Source organism: Myxine glutinosa, chromosome 3 (assembly GCF_964187855.1).
Source record: "Myxine glutinosa chromosome 3, kmMyxGlut1.1, whole genome shotgun sequence".
In the NCBI taxonomy this organism is placed as follows: domain Eukaryota; kingdom Metazoa; phylum Chordata; class Myxini; order Myxiniformes; family Myxinidae; genus Myxine; species Myxine glutinosa.
The window spans coordinates 178,976,280-178,989,881 of NC_136263.1; the positions used below are offsets into that span (position 1 = coordinate 178,976,280).

General features: G+C 51.3%; 1 protein-coding gene across 1 annotated transcript in view; it reads right to left on the reverse strand.

Annotated features, from left to right (window-relative positions):
* The window catches only part of LOC144891238 (uncharacterized), a 121,664-nt gene extending 121,600 nt beyond the window's left edge, over nucleotides 1-64 (reverse strand). The window contains exon 1 of the mRNA XM_078773637.1: nucleotides 47-64. Coding sequence (XP_078629763.1) covers nucleotides 47-64 — 18 coding nt within the window. The remainder of the gene's footprint in view (nucleotides 1-46) is intronic.
* Between the last annotated feature and the right edge of the window lie 13,538 nt (nucleotides 65-13,602).

Consider the following 13,602-nt stretch of genomic DNA (forward strand, 5'->3'; position numbering starts at 1 on the left):
CCCCAACCCGCACTCCCCACACCCCCTCCCTACTCTCCCCAATCACCCAGTCACGGTTTGCCATCAGTTGGGCAAATCTTAACTGTTTGCGACAAGAAACTGAACTGTCTGTCGATTTGTGATTACAGGAGACATTGTTGGGGGAAGGGTCGGGGGGTTGGGGGTGCCTCGCAGAGGCAACTTGATTTCAACAGCCCCTGAATCTTAGTGCGATAAACATGTTACTCGTGCTCCAACATTTCGAGGAATCCATCTATCGATGCATTGTTATCGTTAAGGAGCGTGTGTGTGTGTACCCGAGCTCCGTGTTCATGTGTGCCCAAGCTGCGTGCACGTGTTCGTGTGTACCCGAGCTCCGTGCTCATGTGTACCCGAGCTCCGTGTTCGTGTGTACCCGAGCTCCGTGTTCGTGTGTACCCGAGCTCCGTGTTCGTGTGTGTCCGAGCTCCGTGTTCGTGTGTCCGAGCTCCGTGTTCGTGTGTACCCGAGCTCCGTGCTCATGTGTACCCGAGCTCCGTGTTCGTGTGTACCCGAGCTCCGTGTTCGTGTGTACCCGAGCTCCGTGTTCGTGTGTACCCGAGCTCCGTGTTCGTGTGTACCCGAGCTCCGTGTTCGTGTGTACCCGAGCTCCGTGTTCATGTGTACCCGAGCTCCGTGCACGTGTTCGTGTGTGTCCGAGCTCCATGTTCATGTGTACCCGAGCTCCGTGTTCGTGTGTACCCGAGCTCCGTGTTCGTGTGTACCCGAGCTCCGTGTTCGTGTGTACCCGAGCTCCGTGTTCGTGTGTGTCCGAGCTCCGTGTTCGTGTGTCCGAGCTCCGTGTTCGTGTGTACCCGAGCTCCGTGTTCGTGTGTACCCGAGCTCCGTGTTCGTGTGTACCCGAGCTCCGTGTTCGTGTGTACCCGAGCTCCGTGTTCGTGTGTACCCGAGCTCCGTGTTCATGTGTACCCGAGCTCCGTGCACGTGTTCGTGTGTGTCCGAGCTCCGTGTTCGTGTGTACCCGAGCTCCGTGTTCGTGTGTACCCGAGCTCCGTGCTCATGTGTACCCGAGCTCCGTGTTCGTGTGTACCCGAGCTCCGTGTTCGTGTGTACCCGAGCTCCGTGTTCGTGTGTGCCCGAGCTACGTGCACGTGTTCGTGTGTACCCGAGCTCCGTGTTCGTGTGTACCCGAGCTCCGTGCTCATGTGTACCCGAGCTCCGTGTTCGTGTGTACCCGAGCTCCGTGTTCGTGTGTACCCGAGCTCCGTGTTCGTGTGTACCCGAGCTCCGTGCACGTGTTCGTGTGTCCAGTGTGCATGGAAAATTCGCTTTGCTGAATGCTGCAAGTATTTCTGATGTTACCCCCCACTATTCCTTCCGCACTACCTCCCTCCAACCAACAAACACCCGCTGCAGTCCACATTGACTGTTTCACCATTTCAACCTATAAATAAGGGAAGGGTGGCCTGAAGTACAACTGACACGGTGGTGGTCAGATATCCAAATAGTTTTAAATGTATTGTGAATGCACGTGTTCGTGTTCGTGTGTGTGTGTCTGTGTCTGTGTTCGTGTGTGTGTGTGTGTGTGTGTGTTACTGTGTGTATCTGTGTTTGTGATTATGTAGTTTTATCACGCATTTTCCTCGATCAATGGAACCACACTAACTTTATGAATGGACTTTTATCAATGACTGTGTTCTCTATTTTTCACCCCTTCTGTTGTATGACGACCCATCTGTTGCTAATTCACTTTAATTGTAAAGTCACAGAAATGTATATTTTTTAAAATTTACACACATGCAAAACTAAATGGTTCTGGAATGTGGAACCAAATTGACCACAGTTTGGGTGTTACATCATCGCTTATGAAGCTATTAAAATGTCATTTTAATTTTTTACCAGTTGATGCCTTTGAGTGTCACATTCTGTTGGTATGAATATGCGTACAAACAAAACGATATACCTCGAGACAGTTTTATGTCCAATCACATCATATAACGTCTTGTCTTCCTTGGTCGTGATGAAACGGAACGTCATTCGTCAGTGTGCGTGTGTATTAGTGTACGTGTGTGTCAGTGTGTGTGTGTGTGTGTGTGTGCGTGTGTGTCAGTGTGCGTGTGTGTCAGTGCGCGTGTGTGTCAGTGCGCGTGTGTCAGTGTGCGTGTATGCCAGTGTGTGTGTGTGTGTGTGTGTGTGTGTGTGTGTGTGTATGTCATTGCGTGTGTGTTTCAGTGTGCATGCGTGTGTGCGTGTGTGCCAGTGTACGTATGTGCCAGTGTGTGTGTGTGTGTGTGTGTGTGTGTGTGTGTGTGTGTGTGTCAGTGTGCGTGTGTATCAGTATTCAGAGTGTATCAGTGTTCAGAGTGTGTCAGTGTTCAGAGGGTGTCAGTGTTCAGAGTGTGTCAGTGTTCAGAGTGTGTCAGTTTCAGAGTGTATCAGTGTTCAGAGTGTATCAGTGTTCAGAGTGTGTCAGTGTTCAGAGTGTGTCAGTGTTCAGAGTGTATCAGTGTTCAGAGTGTATCAGTGTTCAGAGTGTATCAGTGTTCAGAGTGTGTCAGTGTTCAGAGTGTATCAGTGTTCAGAGTGTATCAGTGTTCAGAGTGTATCAGTGTTCAGAGTGTATCAGTGTTCAGAGTGTATCAGTTTCAGAGTGTATCAGTTTCAGAGTGTATCAGTGTTCAGAGTGTATCAGTGTTCAGAGTGTATCAGTGTTCAGAGTGTATCAGTTTCAGAGTGTATCAGTGTTCAGAGTGTATCAGTTTCAGAGTGTATCAGTTTCAGAGTGTATCAGTGTTCAGAGTGTATCAGTGTTCAGAGTGTATCAGTTTCAGAGTGTATCAGTGTTCAGAGTGTATCAGTTTCAGAGTGTATCAGTTTCAGAGTGTATCAGTTTCAGAGTGTATCAGTGTTCAGAGTGTATCAGTGTTCAGAGTGTATCAGTGTTCAGAGTGTATCAGTGTTCAGAGTGTATCAGTGTACAGAGTGTATCAGTGTTCAGAGTGTGTCAGTGTTCAGAGTGTATCAGTTTCAGAGTGTATCAGTTTCAGAGTGTATCAGTGTTCAGAGTGTATCAGTGTTCAGAGTGTATCAGTGTTCAGAGTGTATCAGTTTCAGAGTGTATCAGTTTCAGAGTGTATCAGTGTTCAGAGTGTATCAGTGTACAGAGTGTATCAGTGTTCAGAGTGTATCAGTTTCAGAGTGTATCAGTTTCAGAGTGTATCAGTGTTCAGAGTGTATCAGTGTTCAGAGTGTATCAGTGTTCAGAGTGTATCAGTTTCAGAGTGTATCAGTGTTCAGAGTGTATCAGTGTTCAGAGTGTATCAGTTTCAGAGTGTATCAGTGTTCAGAGTGTATCAGTGTTCAGAGTGTATCAGTGTTCAGAGTGTATCAGTGTTCAGAGTGTATCAGTGTTCAGAGTGTATCAGTGTTCAGAGTGTATCAGTGTTCAGAGTGTATCAGTTTCAGAGTGTATCAGTTTCAGAGTGTATCAGTGTTCAGAGTGTATCAGTTTCAGAGTGTATCAGTTTCAGAGTGTATCAGTGTTCAGAGTGTATCAGTTTCAGAGTGTATCAGTTTCAGAGTGTATCAGTTTCAGAGTGTATCAGTGTTCAGAGTGTATCAGTTTCAGAGTGTATCAGTTTCAGAGTGTATCAGTTCTCAATGTGAAATGGTGGAATCTCTGTTGACGAATTGTTGTTCCAAAGCGTGGCACAAGTCCCTGCTGTTATCCATTTGCACCTTCTCGCTGATCGACACAATCTCATATCCACTCTACTCGTATCAAACCACAAGCACACAGTTCCAGGGAGGATTAAGGTAAATACCTTGCACATACCTTGCTATTGTTCCTTGGGTGGGAAATGCATTCTTCTTCTTGACTTGCATTTACATGCTCAACTCGTGCGTGATCCTGGTATCACGTGCTTCACTAAAAGTAAAAGGAAGAGAAAGGTCCCGATGACATGGGGAATGTGTTGTCGTTGTTTGTCTAAACATTTCATCTTGACATTGCTGGCGGAGATAATGATGAGAATCGTCGTGACATATATTCTGCAGCCATTAGTGGATTACATCGACAAATTGAATCCTTTGAAGGAGCTGGGGCTCCCACGTCGATCGGAAGAATGGACGCGACAAAAAGCTGGAATTCATCCGAGTTGCTTTAATCAAACCAAACACTCAGGCACTCTGAAAAGCCCGTTTATCGGGCAGCAATATATATATACATATTATCCCGGAGCGTTTGCCCAGGAAAGGCGAGAGGGGGCATGCCCGGGCGTCCCGACCGAGGCCTGGCAAGTTGAGCGCGGGCCTGCCCGGGCGTCCTGGACGAGCCCGGCATGGTGATCGCTCCGCGTCCTTGATAGGTGCAAGGCGATTGTGAAAACCCAGCGGTAGCCGCTACACACGTCCCCCCAGAATCGACTTGCACCGGCAGGGTCAATTTGAGGGGGGTCCTGATGACCCGGCCGAAGCGACCCCTGGCGGGTCGTGGGAGGGGGTCCGGTGTGGTGGTGGGCGGTCGAGTGGGGGGCACCGTGGACGGGGGGCGGCCTCGCCGCGGCGGAAGGGCCACCCGTGGTGGGTGGTCGACGTCCACGTGCGCCGGCTTGAGGCAGTCCACCGCAATCCGGTCCGACCTGCCGCCGATGTCGATGACGAACGACGTCGTCCCGTCGCAGCACCCGGAAGGGCCCGTCGTACGGCGGCCGGAGTGGCCCCCGATGTGCGTCGTGATGCACAAAAACATACTCCGCTGTGCGAAGTGCTGGGGGGACGTAGGACTGGGGGTCACCGTGGTGGGATGTTGGCACGGGGGCAAACCGTCGGGCGGCCTCCTGGAGGTCCGAGCGCTGGTGAGCTGCGGACCAGGGACTGGTAGCGTCGGGCACGAATTCGCCTGGGACGCGTAGCGCCTGGCCATAGACAAGCTCGGCGGTGGATGCCTGGAGGTCCTCCTTGGGGGCCGTGCGGAGGCCCAAAAGGACCCATGGCAGCCGGTCGGCCCAACCGCCGTCTTGAAGGCCGGCCATGAGCGCGGCCTTCATGGAGCGGTGGAATCGCTCGCACAACCCGTTTGCTTGGGGGTGGTAGGCCGTAGTACGGTGGAGCTTGACCCCCAGGTTGCGGGCGACCGCGCCCCACAGCTCGGAGGTGAACTGTGGTCCGCGGTCTGACGAGATGTCTGCCGGTGCGCCGAAGCGGGCGACCCAGGTGGCGATGAAAGCCTGCGCCACGTCGGCGGTGGTGGTGGAGACGAGGGGAACGGCCTCCGGCCACCTGGTGGTCCTGTCCACCATGGTGAGCAGGTGTGTGAACCCCCGTGACGGGGGGAGGGGGCCCACCAGATCCACGGTGACGTGGTCGAAACGTCGTTCGGGCACGGTGAAAGGTGCCAGCGGGGCCTGGGTGTGTCGGTGGACCTTGGCCCGTTGGCAGGCCGTGCAGGTGCTGGTCCAATCGCGGACGTCCCGACGAAGGCCGTGCCAGACGAATCGCGCCGACACCAGCTTCTGGGAAGCTTTCCGGCCCGGGTGGGAAAGGCCGTGGAGGGAGGCGAAGATGCGGCGTTGCCAGGTGACGGGCACGATGGGGCAAGGCTGGCCTTGGGAGACGTCGCAGAGCAGGACAGTGTCCGCGAAGGGGATGTCGGCCAGGCGGAGGCCCGTGTCCGCCGCCCGGAGGGCTTGCACCGTGGTGTCGGTGGTTTGGTCCGCCGCCATAAGCGCAAAGTCCACGCCCAGGTGGACTGCGTTCGCGCTGGCCCGGGAAAGACAGTCGGCCACGGCGTTGTTTTTGCCGGCGACGTGCCGGATGTCCGTGGTAAACTCCGACATGGCGGAGAGGTGGCGCTGTTGGCGGGCCGACCACGGCTCCGTGACCTTGGCCATGGCGTAAACCAACGGCTTGCGGTCGACGAACGCCGTGAAAGGTCGGCCCTCCAGGAGGTGGCGGAAATGGCGGACGGCCAGGTGTAGACCGAGGAGCTCCCGGTCAAACGTGCTGTATTTGAGCTCGTTCGGCCGGAGCTGCCGGCTGAAAAAAGCGAGTGGCTGCCAAACCCCGTTCACCCATTGCTCATGTACGGCGCCCACCGCGTAGTCAGAGGCATCCGTGGTGAGGGCGATGGGAGCGTTGAGCACCGGGTGAGCGAGCAGTGTTGCATCGGCGAGGGCCCGCTTTGAGCTTTGGAAGGCCGCATCCATTGCTGCGGACCAGGCGATGTCGTGCTTGGCCGGCTTGCCCCGGAGGGCTTCGTAGAGGGGCCGCATGAGTTGAGCAGCGCGGGGCACGAAGCGGTGATAAAAATTCACCATACCCAGGAATTCCTGCAGGGCCTTTATGGTGCGGGGACGCGGGAACGTGGTGATGGCCTCGACCTTGGTTGGCAGCGGCACGGCCCCGTTCTTGGTGATGTGGTGGCCCAAAAAATCAACGGCCGTCGTGCCGAAGTGGCATTTGGCCGGGTTGATGATGAGGCCGTGCTCGCTGAGGCGCCCGAACAGTGTTCGGAGGTGGAGGAGGTGCTCGGCCCGGGACGTGCTGGCGACGAGGATGTCGTCCAGGTAAACGAAAAGGAACGGCAGGTCACGCAGCACGCCGTCCATCAAGCGCTGGAACGCCTGAGCCGCGTTCTTGAGACCAAACGGCATCCGCAAGAATTCGAATAAGCCGAACGGCGTGATGACTGCCGTTTTAGGGACGTCGGCCGCCCTGACAGGTACCTGGTGATATCCCCGTATGAGATCAATTTTCGAAAAAATGACCCGTCCCGCCAGACGGGCGGAGAAGTCTTGGATATGCGGGATCGGGTACCTGTCGGGGGTGGTAGCGTCATTGAGACGGCGGTAGTCGCCACACGGGCGCCATCCACCCCCCGGCTTTGGCACGATGTGCAGTGGCAAGGCCCACGCGCTATCGGAGCGCCGCACGATGCCGAGGTGCTCCAACGCGTCGAATTCGGCCTTCGCCACGGCGAGCTTGGCTGGGTCGAGGCGGCGGGCCCTGGCGTAGACCGGCGGGCCCGTGGTTGGTATGTGGTGCTCGATCCCATGCCGTACTGCGACGGCCGAAAACGTCGGCCGCGTGAGGGCCGGGAACTCCGTGAGCAGGCGAGCAAACTCGTTCGCCGCCGGGACGGCGCATGCCAGCTCGGTCGGCGCGGAGCTGCTCAATGTGCATACCAGGGAGCTGAAGGTTTCGGCGTTGATTAAACGACGCCGTTGGACGTCCACCAGCAGTCCGTGTGCGCAGAGGAAGTCGGCGCCTAGCAGAGCCATGGGCACGTTTGCGGTTACAAACGTCCAAGCAAAGCGTTGGCCGCCGAAGCAGAGGGTGACGTTGCGCGGGCCGAAGGTGCGGATGGTCGATCCGTTGGCTGCAACCAAGGAGGGGCCGCAAACCGCGGATTGCCTGTCCTGGTCAGAGGCGGGTATGACGCTCAGTTGGGCGCCGGTGTCGCACAGGAAGCGCCGTCCGGACGCTTTATCCGTGATGAACAGTAAGTTGCCCGTGTGGCCGGCGCTCATGGCTGGTAATGAACGCCGGCCCGGCCGTTTCCCGGCCTGTGGAAGGTGCACGGGGGTCGGCATGTCCGGGCCTTCTGTCCGAACCTGGCATGATAGTAACACCACGCTTGGTCAGGTGGTGCTGGAGGTGGTCGGCTCGGTGTAGCGGCCGCCAATTGCGTCGGCAGTTCGGTCGTCGACCGTGCCGGGTGCTCGGGCGCCATGGGTGTTGCGTCGGACGGCGGTGGGTCCCATGTCGCCGCTGCGATGCGCTGTCCTGCGGCGGAGATCTTGTCGGCTTCTCTGGCAAGGGCCCGGGGATCTGTGATCGTCGTGCTTGCCAGGGTGAGGCGTACCGGGTTAGGCAGCTGACGGAGGAACAGCTCCCGGAACAGGAATGCCGGAGAGTGCTCGCCGAGCAGTGAAAGCATGTAGTCCATTCGCTCGGAAGGGCGCGTGTCGCCGAGCTCGGGCAGGTCGAGCAGGCGCCGTGCGCGTTCCGCCGATGGGAGGGCGAAAGCGTCGAGGAGAAGCTTCTTAATCGCGCCGTATTTATCAGCGGCTGGCGGGCTCTCGAGGAGGCTCAGGGCGTGGGCCGCGGTGGCCGAACCGAGCGCTGCTACCACATGGTGGAAGCGGGTGTCGTCGGCCGTGATGCCTCGCAGGGCGAACAGGGAATCCGCCTGTGCGAACCAAACCGCCGCGTGAGCCTCCCAGAAGGTAGGCAGTTTAAGGGCGACTGCCGTGTCCATGTCGGTAGGTCACCAATGAAGGAGCTGGGGCTCCCACGTCGATCGGAAGAATGGACGCGACAAAAAGCTGGAATTCATCCGAGTTGCTTTAATCAAACCAAACACTCAGGCACTCTGAAAAGCCCGTTTATCGGGCAGCAATATATATACATATTATCCCGGAGCGTTTGCCCAGGAAAGGCGAGAGGGGGCGTGGCCCAGCGTCCTGGCTGCGGCCTGGCAAGTTGAGGGCGAGCCTGCCCGGGCGTCCTGGACGAGCCCGGCATGGTGATCGCTCCGCGTCCTTGATAGGTGCAAGGCGATTGTGAAAACCCAGCGGTAGCCGCTACACCTTCATCCTTCGAGGTCGACAAAATGAGGATCAGCTCACTGTAAACAGGGGCACTGCATCAGCGGCACGGCTGCGTTTCCAGGAAGTGATGCAACCAGCAGCCCCATGCAGGTTACGAAACAACAACGAAGCGATCCAACGACACATCGACACAATTGGGTGTATTGCGTGGGACACCCACATAGACCTTATATCCGCATCCAATACAATTCAAGCAGGTGACCGATTATATTCGGTAATACATTTTTTGCTCCCCCGAATAATCATTCCATAACTCCAATAATTATTGGAGGAGTTGCAAAACCTGAATATTAATCCATCTCTCGTTCTGTGGATCAATGACGTCCTGCAGGACCTCAGTGAGGGGTTACAATAGGCGTAGTGATGGCGGGGCGACCGCCCCGAGCGCCAAATGACACCCCCACAACACGTTTTCTTGCTCCGTATTAATAATTATGGATCTGCCGGCGGTGTAAATCTCTTATATTGTCGAATTGTTTTATAAATCCTCGAACAGACGAGGTTATGCATTCTGTAATACCGAGATCGCCCATGATAGGCCCAAGGGAAGGACCGGCTATAATAATTGTTCGACTGATATTGCGTAATGACGTAATTACGTGTCAATAAGATCCATATGTCTCGCGCCGTACGAGCCCAACTAGCGACGGTGAGGATGACGTGACAAGTTAATTCTTTAACAATTCCTTGTCCCTCTCTCTCTCTTTTACTTTCGACGTCTTGGATTGGAATCTACTGATCCCGATACTAACTGGATAGGGTGCCTAACGTTAATTGGTCGGGCGGTCCTAAAGCCACCGGAAGCGCGCCATCCGCCATATTACTTCTTCATCCGCCATATTACAACTCCCCCAATAGAAAAATCCTGTTTGCGTCTACACAAGTAGGCCTACTCGCTTCAAGGTGCATATTTCACTTTCCCACTTAATTTTTCTCCATTCCCGTTTGATTTAAATCCATTCCCGGGTTGAAAAACCATTGTTATACGAGTAGTATTTATGAAATGCCATCGTGTGCTGCTTGCAGTTGTAAAAACCGCGACGGCAGTGATCAAAGAAGAAGAGCATTCACATTTCATCGGTAAGTGAAATTCACCTTCATTACTTTGAAACTCATGGGAGCTCATGGTCCTAACATTCCCATTCATTACTAATGGGAGAGCAAAGATGGTGGACAAATGGCTTCAATAGATGAGGTTCCCCTCCTATCCATTTAGTATATAGAGATCAGTGTTGGATTCCACACCTTTCGATAATTTCACCCTCTTTATGTGTGCGGCCATCCGAGGATGATTCTTAATTTTTTTTTCTTCTCTCTTTCACTGTTGGAGTTTATTTAAGCCCGGCCTGTGTGTACACACGATATACGCCATAACGTATGGAGGTATGGTGATGTGTGAGGATGTGTGAGGATGTAGATCAGATGTGTGAGGGGAAAAAGCAGAGATGGCGCAGGCACTCGAAGGGTCTGGACTCTGAACAAAAGAGGTAAATGTGGTGAGAGCCTTCAGCGAGTGTTGGCCTGGCAGGATGGCCTCGAGGTATGCAGATGTCACCTCGAAGCTGTCTGTTCTGGGTTTGAATCCTGACCAATCTATAAACTGTCATCCTGGTGTTTCACAGGCAGGGTGGTTCATCAGTGTGTGTGTGCCGTTCCTCGGATGGATGTTAACCTGGGTGTCCTGTCTGCTGGCATGAGTTGGTGGACGTTAAAGATCCCACGGTGTTCTTTGGAAAGAGTAGAAGAGCTTACCTCTGCTGATGAGCCCAATGGAGAAGCTTAGAGCTCCTTCATATGCTCTCCATAGAAATTCCTGACTATGCCAGTGCCTGTGGGGCGCTAGAATTGACCATTGGCCCCTGGTGCCACCAACCCGACCTACTAAGGGTTTACAGCAAGTCGAGAGATGTTTCGCCCCTTCCTTGCAGGATACTTGACCCCAGATGTAGGGATTTGGAATCCGGCCAAAGTTCCGGCGATAATTCGCGCTCTCTTCGAGAAAGTCACCATAGGATCTTCAACATCCATCAACTGTGACAAAATGAATGTTTTTGATGATGGGTCCTCCTGTCCTCCAGCTTGATGTCTACCTCTCGGCTATCTGACCAACCTATATGAGTATTACAATTACAGCAAGATTAAATGCTGACTTTCAGAAATGCCAAGCTCATTCCTTAAATGTAACAACAGACATTCCACACTTTCGTGTTGAATTTGGTGTTTTTACAGGTGAAATAGGTGAGAATTGGACCGGTAAATATTCCATTTACCATCATCAGGACTGGCAAGGAGGTCTTCCTTTGAAGCAGGCGCTATTGATTGGGTCTGCATGTTGGAAGAGCAAATGAAAATTCCGATTCAGGACATCATTGACTTGGAATTGTGTCAATCAGCGAGAATGGTGCAAATGGATAACAGCAGGGACTTCTGCCACGCTTTGGAACAACAATTCGTCAACAGAGATTCCACCATCTTTTGTATTCATATGTAAATTCCCACTGATAGGATGCAGATGCTCCCGCTGGTCGAACCAAATTCCTGCAGTAACCTGTACATGGGGCACGGCATCAGCTGCATATCCGAATTCCACTCCCACACTCCCAGGAATGATGCAACCAGCAGTCACGTGATGCATCGGAATCCACTGCTTCGGATCTGAAATGAATTAGTCGATTGGTGTCAAAAAGAAAGGAAACTGCCTTGACCTTGCAAAGACAAGGTTCCTTTTTGGGGACATTTCAAGGAGTCAATACTCATACTCTTCAGATTCTTCAGGATGTGACCATAAGATATGTTGAAACACTCAAGAAAATGAGGACATTTTTGGAAAACCTATTTCAATAATGACATGAAAAGGTGCTCCTTAAGCACAATGCTGGATCTCACATGAGTCCGAGGATATCGGATCCTTTGAAAATATTGGGTAGAATGAGTTCCTCAACAACCCAAGCCTTTAAGGATTCCAGTTTTTCGATCCATCAATGATGCTCGTTGTGGACATTTTGGTGATGACGTCATATAATCTATTTTTAAAATTTACAAAAATTTCAAAAATCTTCCCAAAAAAATAAAAAATAAAAATAAAATCACAAATTTCCAAAAATACTAAAATTTCAGGAGGCTAATTTTTTTTGACAGCATAGGTAGGTACCATACCTGGCCATTCACATACGATACACTCACAATAGTAAAATATGTACACTGCTGTGTAAAAGTTGGAGACTGCTTATTTTTCTACCCTGGTACATAAGGAAACTAAAACTTTGTGTTTAATGAAAATACACCTTTATGACAAATAATGACCGCACTGTGGTCACAATCCTGCAACAAAATCCCGTCACTGGCCAATTGGGATACGCGCATTTAAATAACTCTTAAAAGCTGAACAGCACAATTGGGAAACACACATTTAATGTTAAATTTAAAAAAATTCACTCGACACCTCTTACCCATGTTGAAGCCTGGTGTTGGCTTAACGGTCAAGGTAGCTGGCTGGCTTAAGATCGCAAGGTCCTGAGTTCAAGCCCCTGTCATATACCGCTGAATTAAGACCAGGTGGGTTTATTTGGCCTATGATCCTTCCGAGGCCAGCAAAACAAACACCAGCTTACTGGGAATGAGCCATTTTTCATTTAAATTTTCATCATATTATGCATCTCCTATTGTAGCCGTTTTTAATAATAATTATGACGTCACAGGTCACATGGCATGGGTGCCATTTTGGAAAAACTAAAAAACTGGTCCTCTACATTTCCAAAACCGCTCAATGGAAATTTTTTTTTGAAACGTGGCTCATTGTAAAGAACGCTGCATGGAGAACAAATCTTGATTTACGCAACAATTATATTGGAGAATGTGAACTTATGACGTCATCAGTCACGAGATCTGGCATCCATAAATGGATTTAAAAAAACAATCCCTGAAAAAAAACATAAGAGGGGGCTCACACCAAGTCGAGTGCATGGGGTAAATATATTCCAGGTATACCATCTAGTTACTTTTGTTATTGGAAGCGGCCTTGGAAAAAGATGCCAGGATAATGTGGATCGACGCTTGAGCTGCTACATCTACACACTCTAAAATGGCGATTTTCCAAGGTGGAAAAGGCAAAAAAAAACATGGGAATTACTCCTAGTTTTTTGCAGTTGGGTCCAAAGCAACATAGGCTAAGCAAGAGCGAAAATAAGGTGAAGGCTTCTTACTCGTGATATAATTAAGGACCGTTAAGTATCACTCAAAGTACTCTCTCCCACCACCACTGTGAGCACCTGGTACGCACCTTTGTAGAGAATCTACTTTCGGAATCCCCCCAGGGAGTTGGAGAGTAGGAGGTGCACACCAAATAGCTACAACCTGTGTCTTATGACCTACTGGCAGGTTTGGTTGAGATTAGCTAAGTAACGACTGAATGCATCGGCCACAGACATGCAGATGGACAGACACACACCAAATTGCGTATTTTAGAATGATTACACATTATTATACTGCTTCAGATTTTACCTTTAAGACTCTGCATACACTGATGATCTGGTTGGTACTCTTGGCATCACCGAAAGACAACTGAAATTTTGAACGGATTCCCAAGCTTTGCTATCTTGGTCAACCCAATTTCTGTTGATGCTTTCACCTTTTCTCAAGTATTGCTACTGGAGTTTTGAATTACCTGGACTGTATCGTCCAACAGCAAAAAGCTAAATCCAAAGGCACGATATTCCAAATATTTTCAATTCGTCCCTTTGTCATTTATACAATGGAGATTTACCCATCTGAGTCTGACATAGAGAGATTGCGTTTTTAAGTAATGTTGAATTGAACATGGAGAGATTAAGTGCAGAGATATTGAGCGTCTAAGTGTCGACATGACATCTGGTTTATAACTTGTAGCAAAGGTCCATCACGCCTGCAGACTTTAGTCTTGTATGCCAGGTAAGAGCTTTGCTGCTCTCGCCATGTGTTCAACATCCTGTCATGGAATAATTTAAACTTATTTGTGCTTCCTAATGTTGCTGGT